Source organism: Acomys minous, assembly GCF_964271855.1.
Source record: "Acomys minous genome assembly, chromosome: 12".
Lineage (NCBI taxonomy): Eukaryota > Metazoa > Chordata > Mammalia > Rodentia > Muridae > Acomys > Acomys minous.
The window spans coordinates 32723958-32749849 of NC_140493.1; the positions used below are offsets into that span (position 1 = coordinate 32723958).

The following is a 25892-nucleotide window of genomic DNA, read 5'->3' on the forward strand; positions in this document are numbered from 1 at the left end:
TTCTTCCAAACCCTAGGCCTTAGTAATCTTTTTAGAGCCTTCCTGACAGCAAGGATCAGCTTCCCTCAGAAGTCCTCCCCAGAGTGAACAAACTGAAACTGCCGGAAATCCAGGTATTAACATCATATTACTTGCTAATTATAAAACACTGTTTCGCATACTGACATTATGCACTTCCAACCCTTTTATCTAAAACACGTTATTTGCTTTCCAAATCAGAGTTTGACAGCGAAGTGCATCTGACATAAGACAGTGAAATGATCTTTAATAAGACAGGAGTTCAAAGCATGCAGCTTTCATGCATAATAACTATGTTGCTTTAATTCGCTGCTCCACGGAAATAATTCTATTTGTAGAAATTCACTGAGAAGGTGGAAATTTTAAAGATGAAACTGGCTTGTTCCATTATCTCCGTATCTCCTTTCAGATGGTGATGGCCATTCTGACACTGAAAGGACCCTGAGTTTTCCATCCTGGCCCTTCTTACTAATATGGTAAAAGATATTATTCTTATCCTCTGTAACATCTTTCTGTATCTTTCTTAATTGATGCCCGTCCATTGAAAAGTGTAGAAATGAAGTCCTGTGACTAGGAAGATGACAAAAAATGACTGTCAAGGGACTTCCCAGGGTAAACAAGTGCTATGGGAACTCATTAGCTCTATGGTACTTCTAATAATTCATAAATAAGGTTAATATTAACCATCACATGCTTTGTGACCTCCCTTGCCTAGTAATACAATAGCAATGTATATAATGTGACAAAACTTAATACTCTTTGCTGGACTGGCCATGAGCATCAACTAAGCCAAAATCGCCAACCTTAAATTAAAATTAAATACAGAATGTCTTTCCAAGTTTCTTTCAAATTAGAATTATTATACTTTAGGATTTTTTTTCATATAATTTATTTTTTCAATTGAGGGCAGAAAGATAGCTGAAAACAGTGTATGGGTTTCAACAGAAGTGTAAACATTTCATGAATTATTATCATTTTCCTTAAATGGAAGAGGGATTGCTTTATTGGCTTGCCTCAAAATCAGCATTGGCTCCTTGTTACTTACAATCTCATTGAGGTTTTTTAGTCATTGTAAAATGTTCTTTTCAATTTTCATTCGTAATTATTTTGACTTTCCAGGACTCTGCCTCTGACACTATTGGTATGACCCAACTCTAATTAGACTAACTATAAAATCAAATTCTAATTGAAAATACAAGAAAGATTGGCCCAGGAGGAAGATTAGAGGAAACACCTAATAATGTGAAAGTAGAACAGGGCAATGAAATGCCATGATGTGCAATCAGAGATCTCCACAGTCACTCGAAGGCTGAAATATCTAACTACCATGACATAGGTCAAGAGACATGAACCTTAGCTGACTCCAAGAAAAGATATTTCCAAATCCACTGGAAATTTTATCCATTTTTTTTTACACAATAAGAAGGTAAAGGCTACTATGAATACACATTTGAAAGGAGTAGCAATGAAATATAAACATCATTTCTATAGGGCCCAAAGCTATGCATCTGTTCTTGGGACCTCACTCTGAACATGAAGGTACAAATTCATGTTTCATCGCTAATTACTTTCTCCCTCCTCCTAGAAATCACAAGAGAAAGCACAAACCTGCACATCATAGGTCCCATTTAGTAAAGCAGGCCTTGATGAGCTGATATCCTGCAGCACACCAGAAAGCACAGAGCGGTTGACCTTCTGGAAGTCTTTGGAATGGCTGAACTGCACCATGTTGTGAAGGGCAAGGATTTTGCTGTCCAGCTCAGCATCCTGCCTGGTGCGATTATGCAGTCCTAAGTGATACTTTCGGAAGTGCTTAATCAGATCTGTGGGGTCATTGCCATAGTAACCGTATCCACAGATATTGCATTTAAAGTCCTGAAGCTCTGGAGACAGAGGTGCCGTGTCTGGGTTGTCATTCACCAGTAAGTCAGTTTTGGGTTTGCTCAGTCTGACACCCCCATCTGAAGGCACTTGTGGGTTTTTTGAGGCCACGGAAACTGGACTCAAACCTTGACAATTGGCTTGGCCACTCTGCACTGGCCCTGTTTCCTCGGTAGCCTTTGGTGACATTTTTTGCTCTTCCTTTGTCTCCAGTGAATCCCCTGATGGGGTGTAGGCCATATCTTGAGGGTCATCTGCCTCTGCTCTTTGAGGAGACTTCAAGGGCTCGCAGACTCCCCCAGCAGCTGGAGATGAGAAAGCCAACATGTTTCTGTCTGTTACCTCATCATGTGGAAAGGAGGCAACGTTTCCTCCCTTACTGGGGCTTTCATAATTGAAGCCAGCCTTCTCACTCAGGCCTGAGATTTGCAAGTCCTTCTTACTGCTGGAAGATGGCTCTTGGCCATGCACGCTGTGTTCCTCCTTCCTGTTCAGGTCTGCCGCATCACTTGGATCTGTATTTTCTGACATCGGATCTGCAGAAAATTCTTTGTTCTTTCCAGATACTTTGCCTTCTGTAGCTGTTGGCTCCAGGGTTTGACCCTCGCCTTCACTAGCAACGTTTCTCAGAGGGGGGTTCTTTTTCCGGACCATATCTGTGGACACATAGGGAAAGCAGAGGTACATGGTTATTTGAAGATTATGCACAGGTGACTCAATCTGGGATGATTTATTTAGTCAACACAAGGTCTTTTAAGGGGCACAATAAAATAGTTCCTCCGGGGAGGAAAATATAGCTTCAAATAGGAAAAGAATACGCAAGAGAGAGACACAAACAGACAAAAGAAAACCATTGATATTTGGACATGTTTAAGACAGAGGTTGGCTGATCTAGCCTTTTAAAGTATGCTATGAATATTAAAAGACTCATATCCATAATGTTAGTCATCCCACCCATCCTATTTTGCTTAATTTCCTTATTTTCAATTATGGGCAATGAGAAGCATATGCATCTGTTGTAGATTTTATATATATATCTGTGTGTATATATATATATATATATCTGTGTATAAACACAGAGATGCTATGTTTATAGAACATATATATACATGTTGAACTTCACAAAATATATAATGCATGCTTACTTCCATGAAAAACACATGTATATATGTGCATACATACTAAGTTAGATTTTGATATTGTTACACTGATACGAATATAATTTGAAAGACATAGATTCAAGGCAAAAAGACACAGACAGGCATGTTATGAACGGAGGGAAAACTGCCCGCTTACTACCAGGAAAGAAAATCATGAACATTTCTGCTCTGCCCCACCAACAATTTCTTTAACACGTAGGGGTAGCATCCTGGAAGTGGGGAGTAGGACCCGGCATGCAAAACAGTGGCAAGTTGGGTGTCACTATGATTCTACAGGAGGATGTGGAAATAAGCTAAGCTGTGGCTTCTCACCTAGAGGACAATATGAAAGTTGATACAGGTCACTGTCATACTAAGGCTGAAAAGACAAGATTTTAGCAATTTCTGGTGATTTTCTTCCCAAACCAGCTCTATCGTCTGTGCCTTAGTAACATCAGTGTCTAAGATCAAACTTAGAGCTAAGTGATAAATCCCTGTATAGGAATTTAACGACAAAAACTATAATAATACTGAGAAATAAATAGTCTCCTACAAACTAGAGACCATATTAGCATGAGCCAGTTGAGAATGGGGCTTTATGGCCTTTGTTCTCTAAGCTCTAGGCTGACAAAAATTCCAGTGTTACCTAAGCCACCAACCACTCAATATCTCTCTAAAAATCCTACCTGCTACTTTCTAACAGAAGAAGCTTCCTTTATTATTAGCAGGTTCTGCTGTGAAGACCAGTTTAATAGAGTAAGTTATACCACAACTATCAAAAATCCAAATTAATTGCATAGCAGAGCTGTTTTCCTCTGTAATTCCTCAGTGGGCTTCAGGACCATACCAGCTGTAAAGACATGTAGGACCATTGCTTCTGAACACCCCAAGTTACACAGATTGCTGGGCTATGAATCACTGAAGGAGATAAGATGCTAGACGTGTAAACCATCCTTGATGAGTTGATGTTGCACGTCAGCAGCTAATGTCGAAGACGGTAGAACAGCGCTTTAAAACCTACAGTGTTCTCCTTTTGCACCAACAATATCACTTATCAAACTTCGATATAAGCTCATCATGGAATAACAAAAATAGAATAAAAGAGTGAACACTCAAGACAAAATGTTAGTCAGGGGGCGGCACTGGCCTGTAGGAAGGAGGAGGAAGTAATGTATACCTTTCTTTGTCGGCCCATAAGAACCTCAAGTAAAAGAAGATAGAAGCCTTCTTTGTAACTCGAGACACAGGTTAAATACGCTTTTGAAGAATTTGAACTTCATAGTTGTTTTTATTGACAACTTTTTAGGAAACCTATGTTCACTGTCAAATGAGGCTCTGTTAGTGTTTGGAGAACATGTGAAAGATTACCAGGCAATTTTCGTGGTAACTATCTAAGGGGAAACTACATGAAGGAAAAAGGAAAAAATACAACCTAAGAAGTGTAAGTATACTATAAGTGTAAAGAAAAACCATGCTGTTCTACGTCAGAAGTAGTGGCAGGTGCTTGTAGTCCCACCAATTCCAAGTGCTGAAAGAGGAGCAGTTGAGACCAGGAGTTCTGGACCAAGCTGTCAAGAGATGTGTGTGTGTGTGTGTGTGTGTGTGTGTGTGTGTGTGCGCGCGCGCGCGCGTGCACGCGCGCACACGCCATGGATTTGTGTACATTTACAAATTTACAAGCACATGCTAAGTATTTATACCTTTATATGAATGTGTATGTATTTATGCACTTATATTTAAACTTGACCTACAAGATGGGATGCTCTAGGTCATAATATCAAGTGTTCCTACGCATAAAAAGATATTTGTTTTAGACTCACATCTTCCCTCTGCTTCTAGAATTCTGAATTTTTTCCTACATTACACATCATTTCATCTGTATCTACTGAAATTTAGTCCTTCTTTGGTCAAGGGCTTAAAAACCTTAACATTAATTATCAATGTTTATGTATAGCATACCTACATTCTAACAGTGACTAACTGAAATAACATGAATGAGGTTGCTCAAAACTGTAGAAAATTCTGTATGAAAGGCAGAATGTCTGTAGAAATCTGATTCATTAAGCTTACCCATCTATCAAAATGAAAAGTGAATGGTTTATGCCCATATATTAATGTCAAGGTGATTGGAAAGCTGACAGGGGAACTAAGATAAAAGACTTAAAAGTGAATTGGTCTAAATATATTCATATTGAAAAAGGTAGTCATTCTTCAGAAGAAAGAAACATTTTAGATCTCTGCTGATTTATCATTATCATGAGAAATGTAGTGGGTCAAAGGTTAAAAATGACTCCACCAGCGTCACGAGCTCCTGAGAAAAAAAATTATTTTAATTGAATTATTATCTTCCCAATTTTTAGTTCCTTTATCCACCCAGGAGCAGACCTTCAGAAAGCATATGACTCACTGATGCCTTATGCTCAACAGAGGCCTTAATAATATACATCGCAAAGAAGGCTAAACATCTAAAACTTCAAAGAAGAATCAGAGAGGTCATTTGGGTTTTATATTGTGCTGTGGGGGGTAGGGGCATGTTCTTTTTAGTCTCTGTTTTTAAAAAAATGTGGTTAATTTATTTGAGTATACTTTGAAGTAGCATAGAAAAAATTTGCTAGAATTATACTATCGTAATTTTTCAGAGTGACATATTATGTAAATATAAGCACATTTGCAATACTTTTGAGTGGAAGAAACTCCCCTCTCAAGTCATAAGTTAGATAGCACAAGGCTAGAGCCACCCGCCAGTTATTATCTCTAAGACAAATAACAGATTGCACGATGTTTCACTGTGTGCCAAGAACTTTTCCAGTGAACATTTTCCCTTGAAAAAAAAAAAATAGACCACATACTTGTAAAATCGGACCCAGCATTGACTTCATAAGGCACGTGGGTGGCTTTAGAGTGCTTTCTACAAGTATTGATTCTATTTGTCAACTATCAGGAAGCTAAATTGCCTTAGCAGGACACGAAGACATTTGGAGATCTGAACTGTACATCTGTAAAACAAACAACACTGAGAAAAAAGATTCTCTTCCTAAATAATGTACACAGGCTTGTATGTGTCACACCTAAAATACCTCAACATACCAGCACCCTGGGCTGGTAAAAATATCTGATAAAAGCCCAGGCAGATGTGAGACAGAATTTTTTCTTTCTGGGTTTTAATAATACAGCCAGGGAAGGAACACAATATAAAATATTATGGGACAAGAAGTCATTCTTCCAACAGATTGAAATCTTGGTGAGACTTTTCAACCTCTGAAACTCTCTCAACCCTGAGCACTGTCTTACTTACCAATGCGAGTTGGAAAGGGGATCTAAATTTATTTATACCAGCCATGATTTTTCTAGAGAAATTTTGGAAGCCATTAAAATACACAATCACATGAATGAAAGTCAGTTATCAGTTATGACTGTTTTACTTTAGTATTGCTCATTGTACTCCATCGCAATATTCTTTTGTTAAACAAAAAGAAGAAATAAATTCAAAATGCTTGTTAAAGTAAATCCAGTATAAAGCAGATTTTTAGACAATGATGCTAAAAGAAAAAAAAATGGACAAAAAGAATCAAAATTGTTCATTTAAGGCATCACCATAATTGAGACATGAACTACTTCACAGAAGCAATATATATATATATTTACCATTTTTCATATACACAAACATAAATCACCCTTAATTATACCATCTAACCTGACTGCCAATATATTTAAACAGTATGCCCAGTATGATCTAATACATAAGTATCTCTGTTGCAAAAATTCTACGTTCTACCCTCAACTAATTTCATTTCATTTTAAACTAGAACAGTAAAATTAAAAACATTCTTAGATTTCACATGTATTTAAAAATAATAGAACAAGGCATTGTATTACAATACCACTTAAGTCGTGCAGTAAAAGTTTTAACATTAGAGCCATAATGCTCTTTATTTCATTGATTAAAAACTTTAAATATATAGAAGAATTGTGTAACAAGGAATCGTTTTTTTCAAGGTGGCTCTTTTACAGAAATAGGAAACTTAAGTCTTGGGTTATCTGGGGAATGTGAATTCACCAATAATGACTCAGTTCTATTTCATATATCTTGATACACATTTAAATACACATATGGAAACATATCTATATGTCGGTATAATATGTGCACTCATACTCTTGTGAAATGTTCATAATCTAACTATCCATGCCATCAGTAATCAAAATGCCTGACCAGACAAACCAATTTTTAGAGCAATTCGAAAGAAACTAAATTCACATTCAGTGCGATGAAAACTCGGCTTGGTTATCACTGAATGTGAAACTCTTTGAAGGTAAGAGATATAAAGCGTGTGTTCTTTGTACTTTCTTGGCCTCAAAGAAGAGAGTAAAAACAAGAGAAGGAAGAATGGGAAGGAAGTCACATGTCCAGTGTTTGATGTGACTGACAGCACTGATAAGGTTTAAAGTATACCGCTCCTGTTTTCTGAACCTTTTCTCTGTACAATGAAAGAATTTACTTAATTTTCAGTTCTACCCAACTACGTGACTGTAACAACCCTGGTAACTGTGTTTTAATTTCACCTGTGTCCAATCTCTCTCTCTCTCTCTCTCTCTCTCTCTCTCTCTCTCTCTCTCTCTCTCTCTCTCTCTTCATTCACCTTCCCTCACCATTCAGCTCCAGAGTGAGCCAACACAACAAGCATGATTTTAGTGTACCCTTTATCATTAACTTGAAAGAGAAAGAAATGCTTAAAAATTCAAGTGAAATGAATATAAAGGATCTTCTCTTTGAGTAGCTCTCTAAATACTACTTCATGCATGACCCTGCATATATGCTAATATATGTAAATGTACACATACACATATATGCACACATATATATTCTCAACAACATGACAAAAATTGAGAGGGTTAGATTGTGTAATCTCACCTCACCCTGGAATGCTGTTGAGTATGTCTTGTACTACAAGGAGCAGAACTTATTTTCATAATATATAATTCCAGATGACTTATTCTTTTTTTTCCAGATAATAAAACTTTCAAGTGCTCGAAATCAAAGTTAAACACAAAAGAGATGTCATAATAGTCTAATCCTTAATAAGAAGATGTTTTATACCATACTTGCATATATCATTAGCATAAAGTACAAAGTTATTAATTACACATTTCTGGTAGCTTTTATGAAAAATTAAAGGATAAAAAGAAAAATAAAATGTTTCTTTTGATCAAAAGTCTCCCACAAAGAATCTGAAGAATTAAGCAACTGATAGCAAAATAAAAGGAAGGTCAAGCCTTAGCCCTATAGCAAGCTAGATAGCTTCCATATGAACGCAGGGAGTTTCTTCTTTAAGGAACATATGGGTCTGCTCATTGGTTTGGGGGGTGGAAACCACTTGAATCCTGTCTACTCCATATATACAGATCAAAATCAAACTGCTTAAGTGAACTATAAAATGCAAGAGACACTGTTTATGCAACTCACAAACCCAAGAATTGCTAAAGAAGTTTAAATGTTTTCTATTTCTTCAGATTCTAGGGCAAGACTTCAATGGTAGATGACTTTTTTTTTTTTTTTAAGAAAAAAAATAAAGGCTTCCAACTCCATAAGCTCTATGTCAAATCTGGCCCTTTGCTATCCATTTCTTTTTAATTTGAACTTTGAAGCTTCAACATTCCCAAATCATTAAAAAGTATTTTTGGACATCTTAAGTCTTTTGGAGATTTATATGTCTCATCATCTTCAAACCTCTCCTATCAAATAAATTTATTAATTCAGACCAAAATAATCCAAACACAGAATCTATTAATAATTATCTGGACAACAGAACTCACCTTAACTCCTCTGAGATAAAATGCACACCCTTTACATATCCTTATCCAATAAGTTGTGAGGCTAGAGCAAACACTAGGCTATTATTTCACCCTACTTTGTTTTCTGTATTTTAAGTATATAATTGCAAAAGCATTAGTTAATGTTAAAGGAGAGCATATATGCATACTAAAAATTAATACACTATTTTATTTTAGAAGAAAATTATGAAAAAAGTATTTCTGTTTCCAAAGGTTTTATGCTATAAGTCTGGCTAAAAAAAAAAAAAAATCTGAAAACACTAAAACTTACATTATTTTCACAAAGTAAACTAACTAAATAACAAATACATATCATGGAGTATCAAATTCAGAGAGGAATAACTCTCCTTTCAAAAACAAATAATAGTAAAATTCATTAACATATACACACACCTGGTTTTCCTAATTTTTCTCAAAGAAAACAAAAATGTCTAAGTGAAAACTGTTGATTTAAACCAATTAATCTGACTTACCCACAAATTATACTGGCCCACTAGTTTGCATGTGAGCAGGCATCACTTTATTTATCCTTTAGTTCTTGGTTAAACTTAAAATATATCGCTGGTCCTTGGGCAAAGGACCAATCATAGTGTTAAGTTAAAAAAAAAAAAAAGAATAGCTTATGTCAACATATGAACGCATCTACTTAACAAGATAGGTATAAAGTGAAATAACAGCACATTGTATGCCCTCTCAATTTCCACTAATAACCAAAATAGCCAGCCTCTGACTTTGCGGATTTGGCTTTCTTTCTGGCATTTGCTGAAAATTTTCCTTGTCTCTTGAAAGTAGTTTAACTTTTATGTATTGCAGTTACTATATTTACAGTCTGGCATGAAACAAATAAAGGACATTTCAATTATTCATTCAATCCACTAATGTAACTGGTTATAGACAGCTGTTTTCCTGTAAGAAATCAGGGCCAACATGTGCTAACCCACTTGATAAAGTGATGCACATACCAAGTACATAGAGTACGGCATGGTAACGCTAATGGATGCATGCTATGAAGACAGCATCCTTCACAGAGAGTGCTCAGTTGTCAGTGCACTATGAAGGTAAGGTGAGCATTTTGTTACTGTGGTCATTTATTTATTTGTTTTGTTTTAAAAGAGTACCAAGCTGAACATAAGATTTAAAGATGCCTTGACAATGTATGCTACCAATATACTGTATGTCTGTGTGCTATATGTAGACATAGATGAGAGACAGAAAGCATTCCTCTCTCAGAGATGAGGGGAAGTAGGCTTGTGCCTTCATATGCGATAGATCTTCCTCATGAAACCGAGAAGTAACTTAGAAACCACTGAGCTCATCCTTACATACAATAGGAAGTAGTTTTAAAGGCCTCCAGCCATCTAAGGACAAATGGTCTAAGTACGGAACCACGGAAGTGTCCAAGAGTTGAAAGCACAACCATCATGAAGATGTGATCAAACATCCACACAATAGAAGAGCAATAGGCATCCTTTCTTCCATGTTTCCTAAGACCTAAGCATGTGCTTCACCAGATTGGTTTTAGCCAATTCACTGTATTTATAGTAGGCCTTCATGTGGCGAAATAAGCACATGTCAATGATACAAGCTTTGTTTTGTTTTAGATATCACCTTGCTTAGAGTCACTGCAATCATTAATTAAACTACATAGACGTCTGGTAGAAACTACAAGAGTTGGAGTGTCATGGTATGAAGTAAGTCAGTGAGTCCACAAAGGAATGTGTCTTTCCAAGTTGCCTGCCCTCTTTGCTTCTGCTTTTTGTTTGGCACAGGGGTGGGGCGGGGGGGGTCAGCTTTGCCTCACCATGCCTATGAGACCATGAGAACAGACTAAAACCTCTGACACATGAGATGAGCAGAGATAAACCTTTCCTCCTTTTAGTTTTCTCCAGGCATTTTTGTCACAGCAACAAAGAGTTGAAGCACCCACCTAGCGTCGTTTACTTCTGATGAAACAACAGGAGGAGCTGGGTAGAAGATTTCTCTCTTTTTAAGTACAATTATATTTGGAATGAAAATTATCACTTTAAATATCCGTTAATAGATCTGGAGACATGGGTCAAGAGGCCGAGGGCACATGCTGCTCTTGCAGAGGGCCCGTGTTTGGATCCCAGCACCCATGTGGCAGCTCACTACTATCAGTAGCTCCACTTCCTGGGTATTTGATGTTCTTTTGTGACACCTCCACAAACATGCAAACTAAACGTGCATACACATGAAGTAAAATAAAATAAATCTTTCAAAATCATCTCTACTTATGAAAGCAACATAGGATACCACAGTCTAGCAAAACGCAGTTCAATGTCTTCTAGGATGATCAAGTTTTCTGCATGGATTCTAAAAGTACAGACAAAATCCGTGCATAAGTCGGGTACTTGGCTTAGGAAGGGTCTACTAGGTGAATCATTTTTGAAAAGTCATTATTTAAGACTATTCTGCCTGTGTTCTCCCATATTCAGCTAAGCTTTGTCTGGGATTTTGAGATGGTGACTATTTAAACAGACATGACACTTAATCCAAGAACCTCTCACATTCTTCTCATGATAGTGACTGCTAAAAAAAGAAATAAAAGACAAGTCCTTGATCAAATCAAGCCGAGTGGAAACTGTATACTTTGCACCCCTCCTAAATAGCCAGTGTATCTTAGGAAATTTAGCTCTAAGGAGTCTTAGACATACTTGGGAGGCAGAGGCAGGTAGATCTCTGTGAGTTCGAGGCCAGACTGGTCTACAAAGTGAGTCTAGGAAAACCAGGGCTACACAGAGAAACTCTGTCTCAAAAAACAACAACAACAACAACAAAATAACAAAACAAAACAAGAAGTCGTAGGCATTATAGAAGATGGAGTCTGTCCCACTTGAGCTAAATTTCCCCATCCCACTTGGCTTTACTTCACAGAATACCACATACCCTACTAAAGTTTCACTGAACACAGAGAAGGTGCTGCTCCAAGACAGCATGGATCAGCCAGGTGCAGTGGGGCACGCCTGTAATCCCAGCACATGGGGAGGCAGAGGCAGGCTGATCTCTGTGAGTTCGAGACCATCCTGGTCTACAAAGAGAGTCCAGGACAGCCAAGACTACACAGAGAATCCCTGTCTCAAAAAACCAAAAACAACAACAGAAAAGGACAATAACCAAGATATCAAAGCGTGCATAATGATACATAATGCAACTTCTTTAACATAGCAGGGAAACTATTATGTTTTCAATTTGTTTATGGATTTACAGAGGGTTTTTTTGTTTGTTTACAGTTTGTTATTTTGAATACTGGTGTCAGTATTAAAGGAACTTCCAAACGCGATATAATATGATAAAATGTGAAATGCTATAATAGAACCAACATCTAGAAGGATGAGAAATGTCAAAGAATTACAGACACCGAGTGGTGAAAAGCAGAAGGTAAAATATCAGCGTACAATTAGATCAAAGATTTCCAAGTCATATATTCTTAATCATGTAGGCTGTATAAGCCCTTCGTTAACTCAGAACTCAATACTAATACTCACCAAATACAGGGGCTCTAACTTTTCTGAGTTTGCAGTTTTTATAGCCACTCCACAACAACAATCAGTTTAAAACAATCATGTGTCCTCAAGTAAACTCTTTATCTTATACGTGTAGAGCCTGAACAAATCCCATGGAATTATGAACCTTGGTATTCTGTTTTATTAGCAGTATATCCTGTGAGGATTCAAACAACAGAGAGAAAGAAAGAGAGAGAGAAGGAGAGAGAGAGAGAGAGAGAGAGAGAGAGAGAGAGAGAGAGAGAGGGAAGAGAGGAGGACTAAATAGGTACAAGAGGAGCAAGAACAAAGGAAGGACAACAAAGGGCCGATATGGGTGATAAACAAGAGAGACGGGAGAGAGGGGGATAGGGAGAAGGAGAAGGAGCCAACATCACACACTAGAGTGCTAAAAAGATGCTGAATTAGTTGAAACAGGACAGAATGTTTAAAGTAGTTTTAAGCATGAAGTTTGAACTGGGGTTAAAGTTCCACTGGGAGCCGAATTTGAAAGGACGGCCATGCACGTGGATTCTTCTGGGCCTCACCAGTTTCCACTCTTCCCATTCACATAAATAAGAACAGCCATTTGTTGCATGTAGGTGAGAAGACAGAATTAGCTAGGGTAGAGCTTAGCTCACTCAAGAAATATTTCACATAGGTAATGTAATAAATCTTCCTTTTCAAATACAGGATAAACAGACACTTCTATCTACACCACACACACACACACACACACACACACACACACACACACACACACACACACACACCTTTAGAAAAGATTTTCTCCACCTGTACCCCAATTAGTCATTCCTTTTCTCCATCCATCTTCGTGGGGGACACCTGTCATAATAAAGGGGGAAACACATAGTTCTAGGTTCAAGTGTTTCACAATTTGTTTCTTCATCTGACTGAAATAAAAAAAAAACAATTCAGAACTAGACCCCCTTCAAGCTTATGATTATGAATAGCCACAGAAATTAAAGACAATTTGTAGTTAGGGACAAAATGTGCCATGTTAAAACTTTGATGAGCCAGGAACTGGAGCAAAAGTAGATCATCTCACCTGATTAAATTTTGATTGTGTGTTTTGGGTAAAGTAATATTGCAGACACATTTTACAGATGAAGCAGGAGTTTAAGCCCTTCCTTAGGTGTAGGCTGAGCACTGGGCACACCTGGTTGTTAATGCTCTATTATAGCACTAGTTTAAAACTACAATTTTCACCAAAAATCTCTGATATTTTTGTTTTTTCTTGGGCAACACCTATGACAATTTTTGGATATTTGCAAGAGCATCATTCTCCAAAGGCAGATCACAAGCATCCTTGTTTGGCACCATGTCTCATGACAAAGAACACATAGAGGCTGCAAGTTATCCAGCATTTGGACTTGCCTAAAGCACCCAGCACTAGGGGTTCCAGATTCCTAAAGTCTTTGAGATGGTCTGACATTTACTAAGGCGTCCATAATAGTCACATAGGAAACTGTTCTTCGGAACTATCACATGGTACTTCATACACATGACCTTCAGCAGCACTTTCCATACTATACAATGGTGAGATATTTATAGTTTATGCTGTTCTACTAGAGTGAATTTCCCAGGCCAGAAAATGTCATTAATAATGTTAATTTTAATCAGAAAATATCAGCATATCTCCACTCACATCTGTGATTATTAGTCATAATATTGATATATACTCATTTGTATCTGTAAGTATCTACATGCCATCCATTGTCTTCCAGATCCCTGCAGGCTCAACACATCTAAAACTGGCACAAATTTCCACAATTGTCAATGTCGCACTATGACTGTGATTATTGGAGAGATAGGACAAGGGACATGTGAGATTTTTTAAAGCTTTGTGATAGTATTGTTCCTCAGAGAGACAAAGCTGAGGTGAGGTGCATACTCACATATATTCTTACTGGATGTATACACATTAATACTCTCATATTTTTCTGCATAGTATTTATCTTTTCAAGAGGGCCTTAAGTCTCTTGACATTAAATAGAAAATGAAAGCTAAGACAGTTCTAAAACTGTCTCATCAACATAACACATTCTAATGAAGACATACACAATTAAAGCATTTTGCCTTTATTTCTACTGGACAAAGAACAAACTATCATGGCCCAAGATCTATGTGCACAAGGCAGTAAATGCACAAGTACTGAGGAATAAGCAAACTTTAACTTCCTCTTCAACATTATGAGTCACTAGCTGGGAAGACTGCTCAGTGTTGATAAAGTGCTTGACACGCAGGACTGAGGAATGGACTTAGGAGCCCTAGCACTGACATAAAAGCTGGGAGGCCAGGCTGCCCACCTGGACACCCAACACTTGAGAAATGAGGATAGATCTGTGAAACAAACTCCTGAGGTAAAGCAGCCAAATCAGTGATCTCCCAGTTCACTCAGAGACACTATATAGTAATAAAGTGTACAGCAGTTGAGGAAGATCCCAGATGTGCCAAGCTTTGTCCTTCAGCTGCATGTGCCCACAGAGATGGAAACAAGAGCACACTCAAAAATTAGATATATGTAAAAATAGAGCTTAAAACATAATGCCTCTGGTATAAAAATAATGCAGAAAAACATCAAACGTTTTGATCAGACTCCTTAAAACGTAAAACATCTGGAAGGACACAAAACCATGTTTAATTTCAAAGACACACAAACACATACCATACGCAGGCACACACATCAGTACTCATAGCCTGATTCTCTGCACTGTCGAAGCTATAAAGAACCCAAATAAACATGAATAAAGTGAGAATAAACAGTGAAGTATGTGCTTCTATTATACAATATTATCTTGAAAAAGAAATGAAGAAACTACACACAACAGGTTACTTATAACAGCACAAGATGCCCAGGACCAGTGCATGCATGGAATACTCATAAATGCTCCACATTATTTCTTGTAGGGCTCAAAACCAAGCAAGGCGAAATTATGCTGTTATCAGACAGGAAAGAATTGATTGTTAGGGGAAGAAGTCGGGTTCAAGATGGGGCACGGGACTTTAAAGTATAAATACTGTGTTTCTTGACATGAAAGGCAGTTGTACAGGTGAATTCATTTTGTCATAATTCTTACAAATCTTGTGATGTTTTGACTACATTCCACCCGCCTCCCCCCCCCCAAAAAAAACCATGAATTGCTGTGCAGAAAGCAAGGACAGATAGGCTGGGGTGAAGTCTTTCAGTGGCTGTGTTCTCAAGCTCCACCTTCAAGACCTCACTGAGGAGAGTTAGCGTTGGTGCCTCAGGCCCGTGCACAGACAAGGAGCTTCTGTGTAGTGAGGAAGGCACCGGGATGAGAGAAGAGACAAACTTAGAATTTTAAAGAAAATGGGTGATTTGAGAAAAAGTGTTCGAAACAAGAGATTAAAACTAAGAGCAGAAAAGAATAGAAGAACAAGAGTGGGAAAGATAATCAGAGACTGTGAAACAGGGAGTAAGCAGAAAACTTTTCATCTAGGATTGTTAACAAGGGTGCCAGGAGGATCCCAGGACAGGCACATCGGTATTTACTAAATGCAAGTCGTCATGATGGGATGATATGCAACTGTACAAATATGAGATTATATACATAGGTATATCTCAGAGACAAGCTAAGTTAGAGTGGATGAGAATCAGTTATGAGACATGTATTATTCCCTACTTATTTATTTATTTACTTCCAGAATTTCCCCGCTTAACCCTCAGCAAAATCCTGTAAGTTATCTATTTACCCCTTCTATTTTCTCATTCACAGATGAGAAAAGGCAACGGGAAAGGCAGTATAGCTACCTGCTTATCTTGGAAGACTAGACTGTTCTGTGGCAGCCAACTCAAGCCTTGTGCATTTGCTTTGGTAAACTCACCATCTAAATTCTTGAATTCTTTATAACACCAAATAAAGACTGTTGTTTAGAAAAAAAAGTGCCAGATCCTAACCCCTTATGACTTTCCATAAATTGGTATAAAACAGGAAATCAAGGTATTCCATCTCTCAACTAAATACTAATGAGTGGTTGCTCATTTTGCATAAAAAAGTTAATAGGTAAAATTTTACTCGTTTTCACCTTCCACTTGGTTAATATTTTCTACAGACTTTGTCTTCTATTTTCAATTAAATGGTTTCTAAAGTGCACTAGTAACTGACAAAAAAAAAAAAAGATAAACACAAAACTAAAATAGGCATACCTGAAAACATTCTTAAAACTACTTCATTCTTATTTAGAGAATACTACACAATATACAATGCAGTCACATTTTTTCATATAGAATTTGTTCCAAGTTTTAAAAATATAATTTAACACTCACAATTGCTCCTTAAAAAAAAAGAAACAGTCAAAGCTTAGAGTCACCTAACAACAGCACAGCAGCACAGCACAGCAGCACAGCACAGCACAGCACAGCACAGCACAGCAGCACAGCAGCACAGCAGCACAGCACAGCACAGCACAGCAGCACAGCACAGCACAGCACAGCACAGCAGCACAGCACAGCAGCACAGCACAGCACAGCACAGCACAGCACAGCAGCACAGCACAGCACAGCAGCACAGCAGCACAGCACAGCACAGCACAGCACAGCAGCACAGCACAGCACAGCAGCACAGCAGCACAGCACAGCAGCACAGCACAGCACAGCACAGCAGCACAGCACAGCACAGCACAGCACAGCACAGCACAGCACAGCAGCACACAGTACATCTCATCCATAAGGACCAGATGAACTGAAAAAAGAGCTGGGTCAGGTAGACAATCACCGTAGCCCAGCACTCCCTTCTAATGACCAGAAATACTACGTGAGAGAACAGTGTTTTAATCTTTACTTCAGTAACTTTAACTGTAAAATATTTAAACAGGTCAAAGTGTCCATGATTATGAACATTTGTGAAAAAATGCAAATGATTCAATTGTATAATATCTGGAATTTTTTTCTAGAGACCAATGTCAAAGGTATCCCTTGGCATGGTACTCACTTAGTTTTCACTCCTATGTCTTGTGTAAATATTATAAAACTGACCAGATACTTCAATAACTGAGGCTCAAGTTCGCTGTCAAAATTAGCACCACACCTACTCAGAAAACTGGAATTTTAGGGTTCAATCATGCATCCATGTATTGAGTGAGATGTGCAAAGACTAGACATCAAAATTTACTCACTGAGTTTATAGTCTAGAAAGAAAAAACAAAAACAGGAAATAGAATACCTGATCTATATTGGTCTACAAAAAAGGGGTTCCTAGGATAGAAGTGCCTGCCAGCTGGAAAAATGCAGGGGGATCTGGGGAGAGCAGGCAGGAAAGTCCACATCAAAACAGATAAACATGCTTCTTACAGAACTGAGAAGGTCCTTGGTATCAACAGATGCTGTGTTGAGGTTAAAATTCTACGAAACAAAGGATGAAAACTACATCTGTTGGGAAACCCTATTTCTCTAGAAAAAAAAAGTATTATTGACAACTAATGTATAGTGTGTATATTCACAAAATGTTGTGTGATCATTCCATACAGAGTAGTTACTTGTTTGGTTACAAATACAATGTCAACATCATGGCAAGCATTTTAAGTGAAAAAATAACTTATAAATGTGTATGCTTATATGTGGCTGTTCTGAAGTGATCTCTTTCTGAAGTTTAATATTCTTATCCTGAATAACAAAATTACACATTTATTTACCAATAAAGCTTCTGTGGTTCCATGTCCTGAGTTTAGAGGTATTAATGGTTCAAAAATAAAAGAAAAAGGAGGAGAAGACAAGAGAGGGAAGGAGGAGGAAAGAGCAGCATCAAATGTCTTATCTATGGTCTGCTTATGGGCAAAGACACTTTACAACGCAAATATACCAATGAGTTCATTCACCCATAAACTAAGCATCTATAATATACTAAAGTGGTCAGATAAAAGTTTGCCTTTCTAGGAGAGCTGGCTAGCTTGAGCAGAGAAACAAGGCTCACAGTAATTACCTAAGCTACAATGCAGGCCAAGACATGACAGGAGCAAAATGAGCAACACAAACTACAAATCTGTTGAAATGCAAATACTGAGTATTAACAGTTTGCTATGATGATGATGATGATGATGATGATGATGATGATGTTGTTGTCTATTCTTTTAATAATAAAAAAATACTCAATGAGCTGGACAGTGGTACATGCCTTTGATCCCAGTCCTTGGGGAGGTTGAGCCAAGTGGATCTCTGTGAGTTTGAGGGCAGCCTGGTCTACAAAGTGAGTCCAAGCCAGGCAAGGATACACAGAGAAACCTTGTCTTGAAAAATCAAGAAAAAAACTCAATGTGAAGGATAGCATTAGAGATACTTATGAGTGAATATTATCTTCACATAGAATTATGCAGGGTACCTGATAGAAGATAGAGAAGGTATCCAGAGATATAGAAGTGAAATATAGGGTAACTGCCTACTATAAACATATACCAAGAAACACCGGAAGGTCAGAGATTATAACAAATAGTTGCATTGAACTGCGGTTCCAAAGGAAACTAAGGCAGAAGTTTGCATTTTGGTAAGGCTGCAACATCCTCGAAGCACAAACCCACTTAAAGTTTCTAAAAAGAAGAGAATAGTAAAATAAATAATAGTAATAAACTAGGATGGTATGATATATATATACTGAGAAATAGAAAGGCAAAATGTGAAGGAAATTAATAGATTCCAAAAGGAATTTGATTCTAAAGCATAAATAAAAGTAGAAAAACCTAAGCAAGATGTTCTGGGCTCAAAAGGAAATGTCAAATTCCTGATACGTGTTTGTGAGTGATTAATGACATTTGATCATTGGAATATTCGCATGTAGTTCAAATATTTGGTCAAATTAGAAATAGGACTATTGCTAATTTTGTTTCATCATTATGAATTTCTCTCTGAATGATGTCTTTCTATTGCCATTCAAATTCTATTCTCGGGACCTATGGTCAATGAAAAAACATGTTATAAACATTTGTTGGCTGAACTCATCAAAATTACTGGAATTGATGAAACTTGTTAAAACAACAGCAGTAGCATGAATTGAGGGCATAGATTACCCATTTGACTCTTCTGTGGTACTCTAATGGATCTTTCCAGCTCTGTCTAAGCACAGTGTATATGGACTTTTGTGTTCTTACACTGGCAACATTTTATAGTTTTCCAAAGTAAACTGAAAAATAAACATAGACTTTCCAAAGTGAGCCCACATCTAAAGAGTCCCCTTCAAAACTCATCATCAAAAATCTCAGTGATTGTTGATGATGACATGATCTAAATCTCAGTGATGACTCTACTAATAGGTTCTGGTCTGTGAAAACCAGAACTTACCATAACAGCCAGAGGCCCCTGTAATTTCAGTCAGATCTGTATAGATGGAACCATGGCAGACTTCACACTGAGGAACCAAAGGCTCACCTAAACTTTTACTTTATACCAATGCATAAATCCTCCATTTCTGGGCAACAGGGGAAGTTTCTTTTCAAACAGGATGACTTTTAGCAAAGGCTAGTTCTCCATGCCCATCACAGATGAATTCTTCTAAGGCCCTGTAGGGAAAGCCAAAGACGTGGGAAAAATAGGCAGAACATGTTGGCTTGTGAATATTTTGTGATATTGCAAGCATCCTAAAGGCATCTTCAAACTCTAGACACCACTGTCTGTGACTTTGGAAACACCTCACATTGTTCTCAAGCTTGAGGTAATGGTCTTTGGAAACAGAATAATAAGTCTGGAATAGCGGGTACTTCTTGACGGTGAGTAGGTTAGGGAAAGAAAGATAAACACATACAGGGTGCTCCTAGGCAAAGAATTATGCACACATATTAAGCAAAACCAATGTAGTTTTGGTCAAGATTTTCTCCTCTTTTCTATATTTATCTTTCTACATACATGTGCTTACACACATGGTGTGCATACCTGTGCCATGGGGCATGTGGAGATCAGAGGACAATGTCTGGTGTAAGTCCTTAGCATCTACCTTATTTAAGGCACGATCTCTTCTTCAAGGCTGTGCTCACCAAGTAAGCTAGCCCATGAACTTCTGAGAATTCTCTTGTCTCCACCTCACACATTTTGTAAAAGTGCAAGGAGTGCAGATATGTACACTACCACATCCAGATTTCCATAGGCTCTGGCAACTGAAAGTCAGGTTACACACGTATGACTTTGCCCACTGAGCCCCTTCTGCACCCTTCCTCTTTTGAATGTCTCTCTGGTGCCTTAATTCCTACTCTAGTACAGATAATTTGCCAGTTTAATAAAGTTCTCCTTAAAGGAATACTAGCAGAAGAGAGCATAAACTAACAATGTGCATTGCAACAGATTTGCACAGACGTGATGCTCTAATTTCCAAGACATCATTTCTCTAAAGGAAAAGGATCGAATTAGTGGCACACAGTAGGCACCTTCTGAACTAAACCTAGAAGGGCAACAGGATGTCAGCACACATTGACAGGAAGAGGTATTTTGTGGGAAACTGATCTGTTGTTAATCTCCCTAAACCAAAAGGCGGTGATCAAACCATTTTGAGTAGAGAATAGCACATTTGAACAGATTTCTCATCTTCACTCTTTAGGGGAAAGTCAATGATACTTTGCTTAAATTAATGTTTCTCCAGAAGAGTTTGTACACTGACAGTACAGTACAGATCAAACAACAACAGTGAAGTGACTGTAGCCCACGCCCTTCCTTAATCTCTTAAACTAGCTAGTGCTCTGTGGTAACACTTAGGATACACTCAACATGCAGCATATGATGGCAGTTAATGCATACAAATCAGTACCTGAATTGCTTTAATTCCACATAGCTCCTACAGAATGTCTCAAGCACTGCAAAGACTGGGAAATAACTTAATTATCAATTTCATTGCTTTTACAGAAAAAGAATATGGTTTACAGAAGGCATCCCACAGAAATTCCTTATGGGTTGTTAATTTTATATATCTCACACTACCTGATTCAGTTAAAGAGATAAGTGCATTGCTGAACATTCAAACAATAGTCTCTGAATTTGAAAACATTTAAGTTTGTAGATGAATGCATATAGATATATGCTAAGATTCCCTTCCTTGCTCCAGGATTGCCTGCAAAGGCAAGGGGGAAACACAGAGTTTCCAGTTGCCAAAAGTCAGTCAAGTCTACAGTTCAGAATTAAATCTTACAGGCAGACACTGCAGGTCAAGCTTGAAGATCCAGAACTCCAGGGGCTAGGGCAAAAGAACTGGCACAAATTCAAGGCCATACTAGCTACAGCAGGGATTTCAGGCTAGCCCAGGATTCCTAAGCAAGACTCAGTCTCAAAAATAAAAAAGAAACAGAAAATTCTTCTACAAGGCCTGATGGCATAGGCCTGAAATCCCATCTTCAGGAGCCTGAGTCAGGATGACTCAAAATTCAAGGCCAGCCTGGGCTACTTAGTAAAACTTGTCTTAAAATAAAAAAAAAAAAAAAACTTACAGGGAAAAATGGGTTGTGGATGTAGCTCAGAGGGCAAGCATTTGCCTAGTAGGGGTGAAATTCCAGGTTCAGTCACTGGATCTACAGATAATAATAGTAATACATTCAATTTAATTCTTCAATTTCTCTAGATTTCATGGGGCAAGGAAATTGGAGTGCTCATATGAACCCAGGGCTTCTTGGAAAGAAGTTACTAATATTTAACAAACAACCCCCGCCTGTCTCCTCTGTTTATGTAGGACCAGAAACAAATGTATCTCCATGACTGAATGATGCGCCCATTGATACTGAAGAATATAGTTCCTATTTGAACCAGACAGGCTCTCGGTACGAAGAAAACCCCTGCGTTGTTGAAAAGGACAGTCCAGAATCTCAGGTTTGGAAGGCAGCATTCATTCATGCCTTCTTTTTTCTCACACAGGAATAAACCTCAGAGGTTGAGCCTGACAAAGAGACCTATCCATGCCTTTGCGATCACACAAGCATCCTGGAACCATTGCACTGTTTAAAGACACTCAGTCTGACTGTCTGCCTCTGGGTTGGGAGAGGCAGTGCAGCCCGGCCTGCATTCACTCGTAGCAAGTTTTCTGTTTTGTCCTATAACTTCCAATATTTTTGAAGAAATGTGGTAAAGCGATTATCCTTCTGGATCCGGATCCGCTGACACTGTCGCATTAACTCACAGCTTGTTAAATACTCTGCCATCTTTCTATAACATTCTTTATTATGCGACTAGAATCAACATATGGGAATTGCTCTTTTCCTGCTACGCTGAAGTCATTACTAACTGCTCATCTGTGACATGTACTCTTTTTTTTTTTTTTAACCAGAAATTTTAGCTTCACAAAATTTAGAAAGTGCCACATTGATTCTTGGCATCTATTCAAATCTGACATTATTTAAATTTTGGAAAACTCTATCTTAGCAAACACATTAGCGGGTGCCAGGTTAAAGATTGCCCAAAAGGGGCAGCAAGGTCTCTGTGGGAGCCAACCACAGACATTTCTTCCAATCTATAGGGTCACATGCCTTTCATTAGAGGCAATGGAATTACACTGAGCTCAAGAAATGCATTTCAAAACAGTTTATCGAATTACCAGCATATAGAAATGAATTCCAGTTACTGAAGATAAGTATTGAAAAACAACTGCGATGTGGACATGAAAAGCGCCTGGGACTGTCTCTAATTTCAAAAGTCTATATGAGTCAGTCTTGTGTTTGATGAACAGGTATTGATACTATCAAACACATACACATATACAACACCATAAAAAAACATAAGTATTAATGAAGTATATGGAGGAATTTTCTGGCTTATTCATTTCTAAGCAAAAAGAGTAAATAAAGGAGATTGTCTAAATTACAGTTTTCAGACCCTTTGAAAGTTGCATTTTAGAAATTCTTAAATGGTTTCTAGAAATTCCTCCATAAAATTTATGTAGGCAAAAAGATAAGTTCTAGTCATTCCATCAGTAAGTACTATTTCCAAGCCCCTTCATAAGGGACTTGTACATTTTATGACCCACACACAGTTTCAATGGCAGCACCTGCTAGCAACCATTGAAAAATTAGCACTCTTGGCTAGAAACATCTCTGCTACCAAATTACATAACAGTTCCAATGATTTTCTGTAGCTTCCTCCAGAAAAATCTCAGGAAATATCAGGGGCATTTCTTGTATCTCACGACTAAGAGGTATCTTCTACATCTGGTCTGATCTTTGTTTGTTTGTTGTTTTTGTTCTGTTTTTTAAGCCTTGAGGGCTTTCCTGCCTGAACTGTTTTTTTCAGCAGACAATACTTCAGAATTGCGCCACAGCGTGGATGCTGTGGTGACAAGAGAATCAAATAACTTCCCTTTATGGTTTTCCTTAAGAAACACTAGGGATATAAGCATTAACGAGTCATTTTATTAACAAGATGCTATGACCACACAGCCTTCACTTCATCCCAGGAAAGAAAGTCAGTTCTAAAACATCCAGGGAGAACCACGAGGCATTGCAACTGAGACACCAGCCTTCAGGGGAGCCCTTGGTGTGTCCTGACAATGCTACCACCCCTGTTGACAAATAAGACGGTGGACAGTGATTAATTCTAAGGAGGAACTGTGCAATACTGCGGAGAGGAGGAAGAAGGGTCACGAAATCACCACAGAAAGTAAGCCATGATAAGAAAAGATTGGCTATCAGGAAGTCATGTGACATTTTAAAGAAACTGCATATTAAAGGAAGAACTGCCCTCTCCCAAAGAAAATGGAATGCTTACAGAAGCCGTCAAAAAAACATAAAACATTCCAAAGTCATTCTTTTTAACTTTTGTACAGTCCACGATAGCCTTGAAAAGAAATCAAAACACAATGGAATTAATAAACCCAAGGCATGAGTGAGCCATCGAGAAAATGATGCCATGGACGTTTCTGGAAATATTATGATGCCACATGTTCCTACAAGTCTCAGTTTGTTCCTTCTGCATAAGAATAATGTATAAATGTTCATTCTAAATTAAAATAAGGCCTTAGAACAGCAGTGCCCAACCTGTGGGCCTTAACTCCTTCGGGGGTTGCACACCAGATATTTCACATATCACGTATTTACATTACCTTTCATAACAGTAGCACAATTATAGTTCTGAAGTAGCCATGAAATAATTTTATGGTGGGGGGGTCACAGCGACATGAGGAACTGTATTAAAGGATCACAGAGTTAGGAATGGTTGAGAAACTTCACTTAGAAGCACCATTTTGAATAGTCTAACAAGTATTTCCATAGTTAATGGTATACAGAAATTAAAAAGATTAGAAACAGAACAATCATTATAATTATCATTATCATAATAAATATTCACACAGCCCTTTAGCAGTCAGCCGGTCTGTTTACATAGGTTATCTACATTGTTCTTCCCCGAAAACCGATGTATTATTAGTCAAGGCCACAGGTGGGAAAATTACAAACTTGGGCAATGAAACATTTCCTCTGAACCTGACTTTATTCTAAAAGAACCACACAATAGAAATAAGCACACAGCCACAACTTGCTGGAACGCTAAGCAAAGCTGGACATTAGCCTATCCTAGACAATAGAACAACCCAAAAGCACCAGGGTGGCTGAATCACATATAGTTTAATTTGCATCCTGCATAAGCCTAGAAACAGGTCAAGTGCTCAAATTGTAGAAAATGCAAAACAAGACAAGAGGCTAAGAATATGGTGATGCTCACTGATGACTCTGAAAAAAAAAAATGAATGGGTGGTACCCAATACTATGACTGGCTTTAACACAGACAAGGGATGACGTCCTCAAGTCTTATTTGTATACTAGACTGGGTGCTTCTGGTGCTGGCTTCAGTCCCGCAGTTTAATCGGGGGCGGGGGTGTGATTATTTAGTTAAGGGGTTTGAGGCCAGGCAGGGCACTGCTTACTGGTAACTAATACAGTTGATGTTTTACCATAGGCTATTAAGTTCCTTTAAATGAATTCCTTAAAAAGAATTTGCTGCACTAAGTCAACATGCATGCTCAAGGGACAACTGTTTGCTTTTTATAAAATAATCTCATTTTGATGCATCGTCTTGTGAATTGATCTCATCTGCCCGGCCTGGAGGTACATACACCTTTATGATCAGAGCACCTTGAGACTGAGGAAAGATGAGGAGGAGCTGCAAGCCTCTTGCTCTATGTAAGGACACCAAAGCTGCTCCGGATCGCACAGTCAGACACCTTCAAACAACCATCAGAGAAATCTGTCAACTCACATCCATGTAAAAACTTGCCCAAGTGAGACTGGTGCTAGAATTGAACCTGTCATATGCTTAAATGACTATCTAAATATCTTTACCTTTTCATTTTTAATTTTAAAATTAATGAAAGCCTCAGCGTACAACCCTGGTCATTTACAAGCTAAGCTGGACACCTCACACCCAGGCACACATATCAATTATTTCCTTTGGCTAATGGTAGACACTCACAGATCTTCAAGGCCAAAGGAAGCAGTTGGATACAAATTACATGAATCAATAACCTTCAATCTCTGCTAAATACCTGTCTGAGGAAGAACTTCAGGGCAGTTACACTAAAAATAACTGCTGTTG

The 25892-nt window shown here is 38.0% G+C and overlaps 1 protein-coding gene across 1 annotated transcript in view; it reads right to left on the bottom strand.

The window, feature by feature from the left end:
- Positions 1-25892, bottom strand: part of TRPS1 (transcriptional repressor GATA binding 1) — a 236542-nt gene that overhangs the window by 190775 nt on the left and 19875 nt on the right. The window contains 1 exon segment of the mRNA XM_084751232.1: positions 1627-2555. Coding sequence (XP_084607358.1) covers positions 1627-2555 — 929 coding nt within the window.